Source organism: Pleurodeles waltl, chromosome 12 (genome assembly GCF_031143425.1).
Source record: "Pleurodeles waltl isolate 20211129_DDA chromosome 12, aPleWal1.hap1.20221129, whole genome shotgun sequence".
Lineage (NCBI taxonomy): Eukaryota > Metazoa > Chordata > Amphibia > Caudata > Salamandridae > Pleurodeles > Pleurodeles waltl.
In genome coordinates, this window is record NC_090451.1 from 36,179,943 (window position 1) to 36,198,329 (window position 18,387).

General features: G+C 53.9%; 1 protein-coding gene across 1 annotated transcript in view; it reads right to left on the minus strand.

Moving 5' to 3' along the window:
* The window catches only part of YJEFN3 (YjeF N-terminal domain containing 3), a 193,484-nt gene that overhangs the window by 18,689 nt on the left and 156,408 nt on the right, over positions 1-18,387 (minus strand). Inside the window, exons 3-5 of the mRNA XM_069216356.1 lie at positions 14,782-14,892; positions 14,015-14,128; positions 5,349-5,499 (exon numbers count right to left, since the gene is read on the minus strand). Of these exons, the coding sequence (XP_069072457.1) occupies positions 5,349-5,499; positions 14,015-14,128; positions 14,782-14,892 (376 nt within the window). The remainder of the gene's footprint in view (positions 1-5,348; positions 5,500-14,014; positions 14,129-14,781; positions 14,893-18,387) is intronic.

An 18,387-nucleotide genomic window follows, 5' to 3' on the forward strand; every position in this document is an offset into this window, starting at 1 on the left:
AGCAGGCCTAGACTGATGGGCTACAGAGAGGCTAGCAGGCCTAGACTGGGGCTGATGGCTACAGAGAGGCTAGCAGGCCTAGACTGGGGCTGATGGGCTACAGAGAGGCTAGCAGGCCTAGACGGGGCTGATGGGCTACAGAGAGGCTAGCAGGCCTAGACTGGGGCTGATGGGCTACAGAGAGGCTAGCAGGCCTAGACGGGGCTGATGGCTACAGAGAGGCTAGCAGGCCTAGACTGATGGGCTACAGAGAGGCTAGCAGGCCTAGACTGGGGCTGATGGGCTACAGAGAGGCTAGCAGGCCTAGACGGGGCTGATGGGCTACAGAGAGGCTAGCAGGCCTAGACTGGGGCTGATGGGCTACAGAGAGGCTAGCAGGCCTAGACGGGGCTGATGGGCTACAGAGAGGCTAGCAGGCCTAAACTGGGGCTGATGGCTACAGAGAGGCTAGCAGGCCTAGACTGGGGCTGATGGGCTACAGAGAGGCTAGCAGGCCTAGACTGGGGCTGATGGGCTACAGAGAGGCTAGCAGGCCTAGACGGCGCTGGGGAGATAGGAAGGAAGATAATGCGCCTCGACTGGAGCTGGTGGGCCAGGGACCTGGCTGATGGGCCTAGATCGGGGCTGGTGGGCTTTGGAGAGGGCTGATGGGCCTAGATCGGGGCTGATGGGCTTTGGAGGGGCCTGATTATGGTCTTGAGGGTCAGAGAGGGGGCTAGTGGACTTAGAAAGGGCCTGACGGCTAAGGGGGAGCTGCCAGGCATGAAAGGGACCTGGCAGGCTACGGAGCGGGCTAATGGGCCTTGAGGGGAGCTGGTGGGCTACGGAGGGGGCCAATGAGCCTTGAGGGGAGCTGGTGGGAGAGTCCGGAGCTCATTGGCCAAGAATGACGCTAATGGCCCTTGAGGACCTGGCGGGCATTGGATGGGGTCAGGGGCCTGGGGAGGGGGCTGACGGGCTTTGAGGAGGGTGGGGGGCTTGGAAGGGCATGGGGGGGGTTGCTTGTAACCCTGAGAGGAGTCTGCCGCCGGGTGGGGGCCACCACTGCCCCCTTCATGCTTCACACAGTAGCCGCACACAGGCCATAAATCTCCGGCTGGGCCCTCGCTTACCCTTCATTGCAGACATGGGATTTTCATAGCTGCATGGCGGCGTTTATGGTGTTTGAGTTGGCGCGAGCTTGGAATGTGTGCGATTGTAGATGTGTATATGGCTGCCTGTGGCACGTGCGGCGAGGGAGCTGTGGGGGCCACATACATACTGCTGCGCAGGTCCGCAGGCGGTCACACACACGCACACACACACACACATACATACATACATACTGCTGCTGCACAGGTCCGCAGGCGGTCACACACACGCACACACACATACATACTGTGGCACAGGTCCGCAGGCGGACACACACACGCACACATACATACATACATACTGCGGCGCAGGTCCGCAGGCGGACACACACACACACATACATACATACATACATATTGCGGCGCAGGTCCGCAGGCGGTCAAACACACACACGCACGCACGCAAATACACACACACACACACACACACACACATACATACATACTGTGGCATAGGTCCGCAGGCGGACACACACACACGCACACATACATACATACTGCGGCGCAGGTCCGCAGGCGGACACACACACACACACACACACACACACACACATACATACTGCGGCACAGGTCCGAAGACGGTCACACACACACACACACATACATACTGCGGCGCAGGTCCGCAGGCGGTCCCACACACACATACATATATACATACTGCGACGCCGGTCCGCAGGCGGTCACACACACACATACATGCATACTGTGTGGCACAGGTCCTCAGGCGGTCACACACATACATACATACATACTGCGGCGCATGTCCGCAGGCGGTCACACACATACATACTGTGTGGCACAGGTCCTCAGGCGGTCACACGCACACATACATACATACTGCGACGCAGGTCCGCTGGTGGTCACATACACACATACATACATACTGTGTGCCACAGGTCCTCAGGCGGTCACACACATACATACATACATACATACTGCAGCGCAGGTCCGCAGGCGGTCACACACATACATACATACTGCAGCGTAGGTCCGCAGGCGGTCACACACACACATACATTCTTACATACATACTGCAGCGCAGGTCCTCAGGCGGTGACACACACACACATACATACATACATACATACATACTGCAGCACAGGTCCGCAGGCGGATACACACATACATATTGCGGCACAGGTCCGCAGGCGGTCACACACACACACACATACATACATACATACTGCGGCGCAGGTCCGCAGGTGGTCACACACATACATACATACTGCGGCGCAGGTCCGGAGGCGGTCACACACATACATACATACATACATACTGTGTGGCACAGGTCCTCAGGCGGTCACACACATACATACATACATACTGCAGCACAGGTCCGCAGGCAGTCAAACACATACATACTGCAGCACAGGTCCTCAGGCGGTCACACACATACATACATACATACTGCAGCACAGTTCCGCAGGCGGTCACACACATACGTACATACCTACTGTGTTGCACAGGTCCTCAGGTGGTCACACATACACACATACATAGTGTGCTGCACCGGTCCTGAGGCGGTCGCACATACGTACTGTGTGGCACAGGTTCTCAGGTGGTCACACATACATAGTGCACAGGACAGAACCTTAGAGGGGCATACATACATACTGTGTGGCATAGGTCCTTAGGAGATCACACATACACACTGTGTGGCACAGGTCCTTAGGAGGTCACACACACACATACACACATAAATACATACTATGTAGTACAGGTACTCAGGCGGTCACACACATACATACTGGGTAGCACAGGTCCTCAGGAGGTCACACATGCATACTGTAGCAAAGGTCCTCAGGCGGTCACATACATACACACACACATACTGTATGGCACAGGTCCTCAGGCAGTTACACACATACATATTGTGTAGCACAGTTGCTTAGGCCATCAGACATACATACCTTGTGGCGCCGGTCCTCAAGCGGTCACACATACATACATACTGTGTGGCGTCGGTCCTCAGGCGGTCATGCATACATACCGTGTGGCGCAGGTCCTCAGGTGGTCACACTTACATACATATATGCTGTGTGGCAGAGGTCCTCAGGCAGACATACATACTATGTGGCGCAGGTCATCAGGTGGTCATACACACATACAAATATACTGTGTGGCACAGGTCCTTAGGTGGTCACACATATATATATATATACATACATAAATCCTGTGTGGCACAGGTCCTCAGGTGGTCACATATACATACTGTGTGGCACAGGTCCTTAGGCGGTCACACATATATGTTGTGCGGCACATGTCCTCAGGCGGTCATACAAATATACTGTGTGGCACAGGTCCTTAGGTGGTCACACATATATATATATATATATATATATATATATATATATATATATATACATATATCCTGTGTGACACAGGTCCTCAGGTGGTCACATATACATAGTGTGTGGCACAGGTCCTTAGGAGGTCACACATATATGCTGTATGGCACAGGTCCTCAGGCAGTCACACATAGAAAGTGTGTGCTGCAGTTCCTCAGGTGGTCACACATCCATACATATATCCTGTGTGGCACAGGTCCTCAGGTGGTGACACACACACATACATATTTACTGTGTGGCAGAGGTCCTCAGGTGGGCACAAATACATACATACATATATGCTGTGTGGCACAGGTCCTCAGGTGGTGACACACACATACACGTACTGTGTGGCACAGGTCCTTAGGGGTCACACATATAATACTGTATGGCTCTGAGAGGGCAGTGGGCTCAAGAGGATCAGTCATTGTCAAATGTCTGGTGGTACCTAGGCTACTTAATAAACTGTAAAAAAAAAAAAAAAAAAAAAAAAACTTAATGACCATGTGGCTCTCAGCTGATGGTTGGTGGTATCTCAGCTGCTGAGTGCATGTGACTCTCAGTGGTCTGTTGGTGGTACCTAGGCCACTTAATGACCATGTGGCTCTCAGCTTATGGTTGGTGGTATCTCAGTTGCTGAGTGCACGTGACTCTCAGTGGTCTGTTGGTGGTACCTCGGCCACTTAATGACCATGTGGCTCTCAGCTGATAGCTGGTGGTACCTCATTTGCTGAGTGGACATGGCTTTCAGATGTCTGTTGGTGGTACCTAGGCCACTTAATGACTATGTGGCTCTCAACTTATGGTTGATGGACCTTGGTTGCTCAGTGCACGCATCTCTCAGATGTCTGTTGGTGGTACCTAGGCCACTCAGTGACTGTGTGGCTCTCAGCTAATGGTTAGTGGAACCTCTGCTGCTGAGTTCAGGTGACTCTCAGTGGTCTGTAAGTGGTACGAGGCCACTTAGGGGGTCATTCCGACCCTGGCGGTTCACTACCGCCAGTGCCGGGGACCGCGGATGCACCGCCAACAGGCTGGCGGTGCATCCATGGGCATTCTGTCCCGCTGGTTTCCCGCTGCCCTGGGGAATCCTCCATGGCGGCGCTGCAGGCAGCGCCGCCATGGGGATTCCGACCCCCTTACCGCCAGCCTGGCTCTGGCGGTTTTGACCGCCAGAACCTGGCTGGCGGTAAAGGGTGTCGTGGGGCCCCTGGAGGCCCCTGCAGTGCCCATGCCAATGGCATGGGCACTGCAGGGGCCCCCTAACAGGGCCCCACCAAGATTTTCAGTGTCTGCCAAGCAGACACTGAAAATCGCGACGGGTGCAACTGCACCCGTCGCACCCCTTCCACTCCGCCGGCTCCATTCGGAGCCGGCATCCTCATGGAAGGGGGTTTCCCGCTGGGCTGGCGGGCGGCCTTCTGGCGGTCGCCCTCCAGCCCAGCGGGAAACTCAGAATTACCGTGGCGGTCTTTTGACCGCGCAGCGGTATTCTGATGCCGGTACTTTGGCGGGCGGCCTCCGCCGCCCGCCAAAGTCAGAATGACCCCCTTAGTGACTATGTAGGTCCCAGCTAATGGTTGGTGGGACCTCGGTTGCTGAGTGCACATGGCTTTCAGATGTCTGTTGGTGGTACCTAGGCCACTTAGTGACTATGTGGGTGTCAGCTGATGGTTGGTGGTACCTCGTGCTGTCAGTAACAATGTGATTCTCATACATTACCGGGTGTTCCCTGAGCTACTCACGGTTCGGAGCCATTGGTGCGTGACACGTTGGGTTACCTGTGGTACCTGTTGATGGATGGGACCTGGTTCTCTCAGCCACGTGCAGCTTACCCCTGCGCACTGTTACACAGCGGCTCCTAGTCCTCGATGGGTATTACGTGACTCACCTGACGGCACGTCCAGACTGATGATGGGGATGCGGATGAGTTTCAAGGTGGTCAGGATGCTGGAGTAAGGCTCCTTCACCTCCCCGGCCACGCTCTCCAGCCCTAGAATCGCGTCGACCACCATGTTGTAGGCATCGTTGATGAGTTGCACCTGCGGAAGGACACAGAGCGGAGGGAGACTGTAGGGTGTCCGGAATAAAAGGAACTCAACAATAATGGCCCAATATCAGGTGAAATCTAGACTCATGAGTAACAGATACTACCGATAGTACTTGCTGGACTCTTACCTCAGTTGTGCACACTAGCCACTTGCAAGAGTAAGAAAAAACAACAGTTGTGTCCTTTGGGGCGGATTTACAAAACTTTCTTTAAAAGACCAGAAATGTTCCCAGGGTTGGCTCACTCCAATGATTTAGGTAGATTTCCAACCTCTCGGAGTACACAAACCCCCTTAGTAGCAGTCATGATAACCCGTGGAAGTTGGACATTTCCAGGTGTGTTGCTCGGATATTCTCCTGGAGTGAAGTGTTCCTGAAAGGTGCATAAACTTACTTAAACAGTTGCCCGGCGCTGTGTGAGGAGGGGGGGGGTGGGGTCTCCTGCCCTCTGCAGCCTCGAACCCCCTCTTACTCCAGCTTGCTCTGCAGCACATGTACACGTTAAAAGGATGGGCCCGCCAGGGACAGCGATGGCAAGTACCCCTTTTATTGCCCCTTATCCTAAATGACCAACAGCGGAAAATATACAGCGCTGGTGGGTTGTCCTCTGTGTGGGAGTAAATGTCCGCAGAGTCTCCTCCTGTTAATTGGGATCTGTGCATTTACACCCACAGATTTGTGTTCGTGCACTTAAAGCGAAACGGTTTGTCGCGCCCTCATGGCGCAGCCCTTGGCGAGGGGCGGGTTTTGTTCTTTACCTTTCAGAAGAAAAATTTGGAAATTGATACAATTTACACATGCCTAGCAAGCTCATTCAGCTGCTTGCTTAGATTACTTTTCCAAGAATCATTCTTTAAAAGTACTCTGAGGAGTAGCCACGTTACAAGTAATCAGTTACTTTAGCACAGGTTTTATGCAGGGACTACTTTTAGGGGCAGCCCGGGCTTCAAGGATATGTAGTTGTGCATTCACAACATTACAAAAGCACATTATGTGAATGGACAGCACAGCGGATCGTAAAATCACATGGGTGGCATGGGTAATACTGCCAACATGGGCAGCAGCCCCTGCGGAAGGAGCAGACATTGTTTCAGGAGCGGCCCAGTGGCCATTCAGGGTACCAGCTCAGGTCCAGAGGGGAGCAGAGAGGCCAACAGATCCAGGGTTATTTCAATTTTGTCTGGGCCCAGTAGTCATGAGATAAAAAGACAGAAAGTGCAGAGTGGTGGATGAAAAAGGCATGAGATGGAATCAAGACCAGGCGGCCTCGTATTCATGAGATAGAGAGACATGAAGTGTAGGGGGTGGAAGAAAGAGGCATGAGGTGGAATCAAGACCAGGCGGCCTCGTATTCATGAGATAGAGAGACATGAAGTGTAGGGGGTGGAAGAAAGAGGCATGAGGTGGAATCAAGACCAGGCGGCCTCGTATTCATGAGATAGAGAGACATGAAGTGTAGGGTGGTGGGACAAAGAGGCATGAGGTGGAATCAAGACCAGACGGCCTCATATTCATGAGATAGAGAGACATGAAGTGTAGGGGGTGGAAGAAAGAGGCATGAGGTGGAATCAAGACCAGACGGCCTCATATTCATGAGATAGAGAGACATGAAGTGTAGGGTGGTGGGACAAAGAGGCAAGAGGTGGAATCAAAACTCGGAAGCAAGTGCCATGTAGAGGGCACATGCCCCTAGGACATTTGTGCACTTTAGATGTGCACCACTTTTTTGGGGGTACATCAAGATAGGCCGTAGGCACATAGGCACCCTTGGTTTTGCATTTCCTAATTTGCGATTTCCTTTTCAAAATGCAAAACCATTGGCCCATACAAACGAATGGTGTAGAATTTCCTAATAGCAATTCCTGCTCTGTAGGAATCCCTGTTAGGAAATATCCATTTTTCATACCCTAAACAGCAATTGGTCAGGATTTGCTATTTAGGAAATGCAAAAACAGAGTTTCATACACCTGGCCCTCTACTGCGTGTGATTTTTGCCCACATGTGTTCATCATTTGCTTTACCTTTGGGTCATGTATGTGACCCTTGCTGACTAGTGAGACTGAATGGTGGCATCTTAGATGCAGCTGAGGGTGCACGGTTTGTATTTGGAATGAGTTAACTTCCTCTGAGGAAGAACCTTTCAGGGCAATTATAATCAGTTGGAACATGCTCATTAATTGGAAGCAGACATTTAATTGACACAATCAAACACCTGTTTTATTTTTAGACTTTTGATTTTGAGGCCTGGAGCTTGAATTTTTTTTATAGTTAAAAAAACTGTTCAACCTGATTGTAATTGTTAATAGCTGAGGAAGTTACTTCATGCACAAGGCGCTCTGGGTTAGCGTTTTTGTGCAGGAGGCGGGCAGAAAGAGTAACTGACAGGGTGACCTTCTGCACAGTGGCTGCGCCATCCTGTCCCTTATTCAGGGAGAAAGAGGCGTGAGGTGGAATCAAGACCAGGCAGCCTCGGTATTCAGGAGATAAAGAGACAGGAAGTGTAGGGAGGTGGGACTAAGAGGCATGAGATGGAACCAAGACCAGACTGGGCAGCCTTGGTATTCATGAGATAAAGACAGGAAGTGTAGGGTAGTGGAAGAGGCATGAGATGGAATCAAGACCAGGCCGCCTCGGTATTCATGAGATAAAGAGACAGGAAGTGCAGGAGGTGGAAGAAAGAGGCGTGAGGTGGAATCAAGACCAGGCAGCCTCGGTATTCATGAGATAAAGAGACAGCAAGTGTAGGAGGTGGGAGAGAGAGGTATGAGGTGGAATCAAGACCAGGCAGCCTCAGTGTTCAGGAGATAAAGAGACAGGAAGTGTAGGAGGTGGAAGAGAGAGGTATGAGGGGGAATCAAGACCAGGTAGCCTCGGTATTCTACAGGCCCTGCTTCTGGCAGTGCCAGCAGCAGGCTCCTAAGAAACTCTTTGGGTACAGGCTAGGAGGCTGCTTTTAGAGCTGTGATAGGGTGCGGGCTAGGAGGCTGCTTTCAGTGCTGGATAGGGTGCGGGCTAGGGGGTGTTTTCAGAGCTGGATAGGGTGCGGGCTAGGGGGTGTTTTCAGAGCTGGATAGGGTGCAGGCTAGGGGCTACTTTCAGAGCTGTGATCGGCTCCAGGCTAGGAGGCTGCTTTCAGTGCTGGATAGGGTGCGGGCTAGGGGGTGTTTTCAGAGCTGGATAGGGTGCGGGCTAGGGGGTGTTTTCAGAGCTGTGATCGAGTGCGGGCTAGGGGCTACTTTCAGAGCTGGATAGGGTGCGGGCTAGGGGGTGTTTTCAGAGCTGGATAGGGTGCAGGCTAGGGGCTACTTTCAGAGCTGTGATCGGCTGCAGGCTAGGAGGCTACTTTCAGAGCTGGATAGGGTGCAGGCTAGGGGCTGCTTTCAGAGCAGGATAGGGTGCAGGCTAGGAGGCTGCTTTCAGAGCTGTGATAGGGTGCGGGCTAGGGGGTGCTTTCAGAGCTGTGATAGGGTGAAGGCTAGGAGGCTGCTCTCAGAGCTGTGATAGGGTGCAGGCTAGGAGGCTGCTTTCAGAGCTTTGATAGGGTGCAGGCTAGGGGGTGCTTTCAGAGCTTTGATAGGGTGCAGGCTAGGGGATGCTTTCAGAGCTGTGATAGGGTGAAGGCTAGGCGGCTGCTCTCAGAGCGATAATGCTAGGGGATGCTTTCAGAGCTGTGATAGGGTGCAGGCTAGGATGCTGCTTTCAGAGCTGGAAAGGGTACAGGCTAGGGGCTGCTTTCAGAGCTGGATAGGGTGCTGGATAGGGTGCAGGCTAGGAGGCTGCTTTCAGAGCTGTGGTAGGGTGCAGGCTAGGGGATGCTTTCAGAGCTGTGATAGGGTGAAGGCTAGGAGGCTGCTCTCAGAGCTATGATGCTAGGGGTTGCTTTCAGAGCTGTGATAGGGTGCGGGCTAGGGGCTGCTGTCACAGCTGGATAGGGTGCGGGCTAGGAGGCTGCTTTTAGAGCTGTGATAGGGTGCGGGCTAGGGGCTGCTTTCAGAGCTGGACAGGGTGCAGGCTAGGGGGTGCTTTTAGAGCTGGATAGAGTGCGGGCTAGGGGGTGCTTTCAGAGCTGGATAGAGTAAAGGCTAGGGAGTGTTTTCAGAGCTGTGATAGGGTGCGGGCTAGGGGCTACTTTCAGAGCTGGATAGGGTGCGGGCTAGGGGGTGTTTTCAGAGCTGGATAGGGTGCGGGCTAGGGGCTACTTTCAGAGCTGTGATCAGCTGCAGGCTAGGAGGCTACTTTCAGAGCTGGATAGGGTGCAGGCTAGGGGCTGCTTCCAGAGCTGGATAGGGTGCTGGATAGGGTGCAGGCTAGGAGGCTGCTTTCAGAGCTGTGATAGGGTGCGGGCTAGGGGGTGCTTTCAGAGCTGTGATAGGGTGCAGGCTAGGGGATGCTTTCAGAGCTGTGATAGGGTGAAGGCTAGGAGGCTGCTCTCAGAGCTATAATGCTAGGGGATGCTTTCAGAGCTGTGATAGGGTGCAGGCTAGGATGCTGCTTTCAGAGCTGGATAGGGTACAGGCTAGGGGCTGCTTTCAGAGCTGTGATAGGGTGAAGGCTAGGAGGCTGCTCTCAGAGCTATAATGCTAGGGGATGCTTTCAGAGCTGGATAGGGTACAGGCTAGGGGCTGCTTTCAGAGCTGGATATGGTGCTGGATAGGGTGCAGGCTAGGAGGCTGCTTTCAAAGCTGTGATAGGGTGCAGGCTAGGGGATGCTTTCAGAGCTGTGATAGGGTGAAGGCTAGGAGGCTGCTCTCAGAGCTATGATGCTAGGGGATGCTTTCAGAGCTGTGATAGGGTGCAGGCTAGGATGCTGCTTTCAGAGCTGGATAGGGTGCGGGATAGGGGCTGCTTTCAGAGCTGGATAGGGTGCAGGCTAGGGGGGCTGCTTTCAGAGCTGTGATAGGGTGAGGGCTAGGGGCTGCTTTCAGAGCTGTATAGGGTGCAGGCTAGGAGCTGATTTCACAGCTGTGATAGGGTGCAGGCCAGGAGGCTACTTTCAGAGCTGTGATAGGGTACAGGCTAGGGGGTGCTTTCAGAGCTGTGATAGGGTGCAGGCTAGTGGGGCTGCTTTCAGTGCTGGATAGGGTGCAGGCTAGGGGATGATTTCAGAGCTGGATAGGGTGCGGGCTAGGAGGCTGCTTTTAGAGCTGTGATAGGGTGCGGGCTAGGGGCTGCTTTCAGAGCTGGATAGGGTGCAGGCTAGGGGGATGCTTTCAGAGCTGGATAGGGTGCAGGCTAGGGGTTGCTTTTAGAGCTGGATAGGGTGCAGGCTAGGGGGATGCTTTCAGAGCTGGATAGGGTGCAGGCTAGGGTCTGCTATCAGAGGTGGATAGGGTGCAGGGTAGGGGCTGTTTTCAGAGCTGTGATAGGGTGCAGGCTGGGGGTTGCTTTTAGAGCTGGATAGGGTGCAGGCTAGGGGATGCTTTCAGAGCTGGATAGGGTGCGGGCTAGGAGGCTGCTTTTAGAGCTGTGATAGGGTGCAGGCTAGGGGTTGCTTTCAGAGCTGTGATAGGGTGCGGGCTAGGGGCTGCTGTCAGAGCTGGATAGGGTGCGGGCTAGGAGGCTGCTTTTAGAGCTGTGATAGGATGCAGGCTAGGGGCTGCTTTCAGAGCTGGATAGGGTGCGGGCTAGGAGGCTGCTTTTAGAGCTGTGATAGGGTGCGGGCTAGGGGCTGCTGTCAGAGCTGGATAGGGTGCGGGCTAGGAGGCTGCTTTTAGAGCTGTGATAGGGTGCGGGCTAGGGGCTGCTTTCAGAGCTGGATAGGGTGCGGGCTAGGAGGCTGCTTTTAGAGCTGTGATAGGGTGCAGGGTAGGGGCTGTTTTCAGAGCTGTGATAGGGTGCTGGCTGGGGGTTGCTTTTAGAGCTGGATATGGTGCAGGCTAGGGGATGCTTTCAGAGCTGTGATAGAGTGCGGGGTAGGGGGTGCTTTCAGAGCTGGATAGGGTACGGGCTAGGGACTGCTTTCAGAGTTGGATAGAGTGCAGTCTAGGGACTGCTTTCAGAACTGGATAGGGTGCGGGCTAGGGTGTGCTTTCAGAGCTGTGATAGGGTGCAGGCTTTTAGAGCTGTGATAGGGTGCAGGCTAGGGACTGCTTTCAGAGCTGTGATAGGGTGCAGGCTAGGGACTGCTTTCAGAGCTGTGATAGGGTGCAGGCTAGGGTGTGCTTTCAGAGCTGTGATAGGGTGCAGGCTAGGGTGTGTTTTCAGAGCTGTGATAGGGTGCAGGCTAGGGACTGCTTTCAGAGCTGTGATAGGGTGCAGGCTAGGGTGTGCTTTCAGAGCTGTGATAGGGTGCAGGCTAGGGTGTGTTTTCAGAGCTGTGATAGGGTGCAGGCTAGGGACTGCTTTCAGAGCTGTGATAGGGTGCAGGCTAGGGTGTGTTTTCGGAGCTGTGATAGGGTGCAGGCTAGGGGGTGCAGGCTAGGGGGGCTGCTTTGAGAGCTGGATAGGGTGCAGGCTAGGAGGCCAGGTTCTGTATTTTCGTGCCTACTCCTAGAACTGAATTAAAATGTAAATACACGCACCTCTTTTCTCACACTGTGGTTATATAACTTGTATGACCCACATAGATCGTTACCTATATGGAGACGGGAGTGCTGTCACGGAAGGACAGGCTCCTTGAGACACACTCTGTGCCCAGCGTGCAGAGAGGGACAGGCTCCTTGAGACACACTCTGGGCCCAGCGTGCAGAGAGGGACAGGCTCTTTGAGACACACTCTGGGCCCAGCGTGCACGGAGGGACAAGCTCCTTGAGACATACTCTGTGCCCAGCGTGCACGGAGGGACAGGCTCCTTCGGATAGACACAGTGCCAGCGTGCACGGAGGAGCAGGCTCCTTAGGATAGATGGTGCTCAGTGTGCACGGAGGGATAGACTCCTTGGGATAGACAGTGCTCAGTGTGAACGGAGGGACAGGCTCCTTGAGACACACTCTGTTCCCAGCGTGCAGAGAGGGTCAGGCTCTTTGAGACATACTCTGTGCCCAGCGTGCACGGAGGGACAGGCTCCTTCGGATAGACACAGTGCCAGCGTGCACGGAGGGGCAGGCTCCTCAGGATAGATGGTGCTCAGTGTGCACGGAGGGATAGACTCCTTGGGATAGACAGTGCCCAGCGTGCAGAGAGGGACAGGCTCCTTGAGACACACGCTGTGCCCAGCGTGCAGAGAGGGACAGGCTCTTTGAGACACACTCTGTGCCCAGCGTGCACGGAGGGACAGGCTCCTTCGGATAGACACAGTGCCAGCGTGCACGGAGGGGCAGGCTCCTTAGGATAGATGGTGCTCAGTGTGCACGGAGGGATAGACTCCTTGGGATAGACAGTGCTCAGTGTGGACGGAGGGACAGGCTCCTTGAGACACACTCTGTGCCCAGCGTGCAGAGAGGGACAGGCTCCTTGGGATAGACAGTGCTCAGTGTGCACGGAGGGACAGGCTCCTTCAGACAGCATTAGTGCCCAGTGTACACGGGAAAAAGGCTCGTTGGGATAGACAGTGCCCAGTGTGCACGGAGGGGCAGGTTCCTTGGGATAGGCACAGTGCCCAGCGTGCACGGGGAGACAGGCTCATTGGGATAGGCATAGTGACTATAGTGCACGGGGGGGCGGGGGGGAACAGGCTCCTTAGAATAGACGGTGCTCAGTATGCACGGTAGGACAGGCACCCTAGGGCAGACACAGTGCCCAGTGTGAACGGATGGACAGGCTCCTTGAGAGAGCCTAAGAGCCCAGTGTGCACGGAGGGACAGGCTCCTTAGGATAGACACAGTGCCCAGTGTATATGGATGGACAGGCTCCTTGGGATAGACACAGTGGCCAGTGTATATGGATGGACAGGCTCCTTGGGATAGACAGTGCCCAGTGTGCACTGAGGGACAGGCTCCTTGGGACAGACCGACTCTGCGCCCAGTGTGCTTGGATGGACAGGCTCCTCCTGCAGACACTGCTGTGCCCAGACTTGTCCCCAGAAGGCACCAGGGGATGCCAGGGGGTTGTGGCACTGAGATTTCTTCCGCCCCAGACAGCACAGCCGTGTTCAGTGCCAGGCCGCGTCACACTCTGCCCAAGCAGGCTCAATCCGTGCCAGGCAGGGGCCCCTGAGCCGAAGTGAAACCCGAGGCTGTCCCCGCCGGGCACACGCAGGCTGGCAGACTTGGGCATGAGGGGGCGCTGCCAGGGTAGATGTAAACCTCTCTAATGCAGGAGGTACGAGTGTCCATCTTGCACAGTTACCTCCGCATGCGCCATGCCAGCTGGGCATGTCCCCTGCTATAGCACCTAGCAGTGTTTTAGCCCATTTCTAAGCACTCCCAGTGTTTGCACGTAAGTGGCCTCTGGCGCTGTGAGCTGAAGTGCCATGCCCAGGCTCACACAGTTTGGCCAAGTGAGGATGTCGGGATTAATGTGCGGGTACCCCTAACCGCAGAGGCGAGGAGGTGCGCGCGGAGGGGCGGGGGTCTGAAACCAAGAACTGCCCAGAAACCACCTCCCGGGACCCCCGCCCTGCAGACTTACCTCCGTCGGCAGGTAGGACAGGTAGGGGATGTCCATCTTCTCGCACTGGGTGGTGAAGTCCTGGTACAGGGAGTTCTGGGACCGCTTGGGGTAGAAGATGGTCGGCTCGTAGTTCTGTAAGAGAAGACACCGGTCTGTAGGGTGGTCGGTGGTGGAATGTGCCTAGAGTACAGGTCTATTGTGCGCTCACTGTCACGGACCGTGGTGTGGATACAGGGCGGGGCACCTGGTCTGTTCTGAAGCGTTGGAAAAGGGCCAATCCCCCCCGCACTGGGACATTTACGCACTTTACAATTCATGTCTTTTGATGCTAAAAGCCCAGATCCCTGCGGAAGCCCGCGCATGGTGTACAGCCTGTCCCAGGCCATGAACTGCGTGTTTTTATTAAAAAGTTGTTTCTCTAGCAGGAGATGTGCTCGAAGTTTCTGCTCACAGCAGCCCTGGGACCCCGGCTCCGTAAAGTGACCCCACAGTGTCGGCATCATCACAGCCAATGATTATCTCAAGGTTATAAAACATTCATTTTGCTCTAATAGTTTTCATTTTCTGCTCCAGGCCATCCACTCTTTCCTCTCCCCGGGCATTAACCCACTCATTCACCGATGCACTCACTCATTGACTCTATGAAAGAGTAAAGAATCCCTCCCTCCTCCTGTGGTTAGAAACCAGCCCCCCTCTAAGGCACCCATGCCAGGCATCATGCCCTCGCCGGCGAGGGGCGCGGCGCACCAACGAGGAGGTAAATACTCCCTCGGGCGTGTACTCACGTAGACGCGCAGGTGTCGGGCGCAGACCAGCCCGATGGCGCCATTCTGCTCCGGCCCACAGATCACCAGCACCGTCGGCTGCTTCTTTGGCAAAGAGCTGAGAGGAAAAGCCTGAGGAGGGGACACAAACACAGTGCTTAGAGGCGCATCCCTTCTTGAGGTGCCCGATGCCACCTGGCGCACCCACCTTTCATATCTGGCTGAAGGAAAGACTTACCCACCATGGGAGTCCATTGCTCTTAGCCCTGCTATGTTAGGTTATTTCTACTTAGTATAGCGCGACGAATCACACCAAGGGTGTATCTCGGCGCTCGTCCCTCACCATCAGTGCAATTACAACCATGCAATTCTGGAATACTGTTAATCTGCGACCGCTTTCCTTGAATTACCTGGTTACAATCTTGGAATGAATAGATGAATTTAAGTTACTCCCCTAGTACATTCCTATAACTTCATTCCAATAGGTTGTACATCCGCCCCCACCCCCAGATGTATAACTCATAATTGTGAAAGTCCTTTTCATCTGCTTTAGTTGCGGCATCCACATGAAAGACTCATTGTAAGGAAATGCCTCCTTGGCATGGTTACCCCCTGGCTTTTTGCCTTTGCTGATGCCAAGTTATGATTGAAAGTGTGCTGAGGCATGCTAACCAGGCCCCAGCACCAGTGTTCTTTCCCTAAAACTGTACCTTTGTCTCCACAATTGGCACACCCTGGCATCCAGGTAAGTCCCTTGTAACTGGTACCCCTGGTACCAAGGGCCCTGATGCCAGGGAAGGTCTCTAAGGGCTGCAGCATGTCTTATGCCACCCTGAGGACCCCTCACTCAGCACATGCACACTGCCTCACAGCTTGTGTGTGCTGGTGAGGAGAAAGACTAAGACGACATGGCACTCCCCTCAGAGTACCATGCCAACCTCACACTGCCTGTGGCATAGGTGAGTCACCCCTCTAGCAGGCCTTACAGCCCTAAGGCAGGGTGCACTATACCACAGGTGAGGTCATATGTGCATGAGCACTATGCCCCTACAGTGTCTAAGCAAAACCTTAGACATTGTAAGTGCAGGGTAGCCATAAGAGTATATGGTCTGGGAGTTTGTCAAACACGAACTCCACAGTTCCATAATGGCTACACTGAAATCTGGGAAGTTTGGTATGAAACTTCTCAGCACAATAAACGCACACTGATGCCAGTGTGCAATTTATTGTAACATGCACCCAGAGGGCATCTTAGAGATGCCCCCTGAATACCAATCTGACTTCTAGTGTAGGCTGACCAGTTCCTGCCAGCCTGCCACACACCAGACATGTTGGTGGCCACATGGGGAGAGTGCCTTTGTCACTCTGTGGCCAGGAACAAAGCCTGTACTTGGTGGAGGTGCTTCTCACCTCCCCCTGCAGGAAATGTAACACCTGGGAGTGAGCCTCAAAGGCTCACCCCTTTTGTTACAGCGCCCCAGGGCATCCCAGTTAGTGGAGATGCCCGTCCCTCCAGCCACTGCCCCCACTTTTGGCGGCAAGGCTGGAGGAGATAATTAGAAAAACAAGTAGGAGTCACCTACCAGTCAGGACAGCCCCTAAGTTGCCCTGAGCTGAGGTGCCCCCTGCCTTTAGAAATCCTCCATCTTAGTTTTGGAGGATTCCCCTATAGGATTAGGGATGTGTCCCCCTCCCCACAGGGAGGAGGCACAAAGAGGGTGTAGCTGCCCTCCCAGACCTAAACACCCCAGAACCCAGGAAATCAGATTCCTGCAACCTGAACTAAGAAGAAGGACTGCTGACCTGCAAGCCCCACAGAGATGACGGAAGAAGACAACTGCTTTGGCCCCAGCCCTACCAGCCTGTCTCCTGCCTCGAAAAACTGCAACAACGACGCATCCAACAGGGACCAGCGACCTCTGGAGCCTCAGAGGACTGCCCTGAACCCCAGGACCAAGAAACTCATGTGAGCAGCGACTTTGCTCAACAAACAGCAACAATCTTCAAAACTTTTCTACAACTTTTAAAGACTTCACTCTTCCCGCCAGAAGCGTGAGACTTCACACTCTGCACCCGATGCCCCCGGCTCGAGATCCAGAGGACCAACACCACAGGGAGGACTCCCAGGTGACTGCGACCCGTGAGTAGCCAGAGACGACCCCCCGGACCCTCACAGCGACGCCTGCAGAGAGAATCCAGAGGCTCCCCCTGACCGCGACTGCCCGTAACAAGGGACCTGACTCCTGGACCAAGCACTGCACCCGCAGCCCCTAGGACCAGAAGGAACCGAACCTCAGTGCAGGAGTGACCCCCAGGCGACCCTCTGCCTAGCCCAGGTGGTGGCTGGCCCGAGAAGACCCCCTGTGCCCTGCCTGCACCGCTAGAGTGACCCCCAGGTCCCTCCATTGAAACCAATCCAAAACCGACGCCTTCTTTGCACACTGCACCCATCCGCCCCTGTACCGCTGAGGGTGTGTTTTGTGTGCCTACTTGTGTCCCCCCCCAGTGCTCTACAAACCCCCCCTGGTCTGCCCCCGAGAACACAGGTACTTACCTGCTGGCAGACTGGAACCGGAGCACCCCTGTTCCTCCTAGGCGCCTATGTGTTTTGAGCACCTCTTTGACCTCTGCACCTGACCGGCCCTGAGCTGCTGGTGTGGTAACTTTGGGGTTGCCTTGAGCCCCCAACGGTGGGCTGCCTATGCCCAGGAACTGAGACTTGTAATTGTCTTACTTACCTCACAACCTAACCAATACTTACCTCCCCCAGGAACTGTTGATTTGTGCAGTGTCTACTTTTAAAATAGCTTATTGCCATTTTAACAAAAACTGTATATGTTATTGCTCTAATTCAAAGTTCCTAACTTACCTGTGTGGTGTACCTTGCATTTTATGTATTTACTTCAAATCTTGAACTTGTGGTTCTAAAAATAAATCAAGAAAATATATTTTTCTATATAAAAACTATTGGCCTGGAGTTAAGTCTTTGAGTGTGTAGTCCTCATTTATTGCCTGTGTGTGAACAACAAATGGTTAACACTACCCTCTGATAAGCCTACTGCTCGACCACACTACCAAAGAATAGAGCATTAGAATGATCTAATTTTGCCACTATCTTACCTCTAAGGGGAACCCTTGGACTCTGTGCACACTATCTCTTACTTTGAGATAGTATATACAGGGTCAACTTCCTACACTCATCCAATGAAATGTAACACAATCTGACCAGAAATCATCACGTGTCTAATTGCCCACTCTGGACATCACAGAGGCTTTGTCCCTCCACCGTGAGAGATGGCTCGCCCAGGCCTCCAGTACCAGTCTTCGACTCACCGGCTGTCCAAGCTGCAGCCTCTGCGGTGGACACCTGGGGTCTTCTTCCCAGGGATCAGTTACTCCACTCTGGACATCACAGAGGCTTCGTCCCTCCACCGCGAGAGATTGCTCGCCCAGGCCTCCAGTACTAGTCTTCGACTCACTGTCCAAGCTGCAGCCTCTTAAGTGGACACCTGGGGTCTTCTTGCTAGGGATCAGTTACTCCACTCTGGACATCTGGACATCACAGAGGCTTCGTCCCTTCAACGCGAGAGATGGCTCGTCCAGGCCTCCAGTACCTCTTTGTAATAC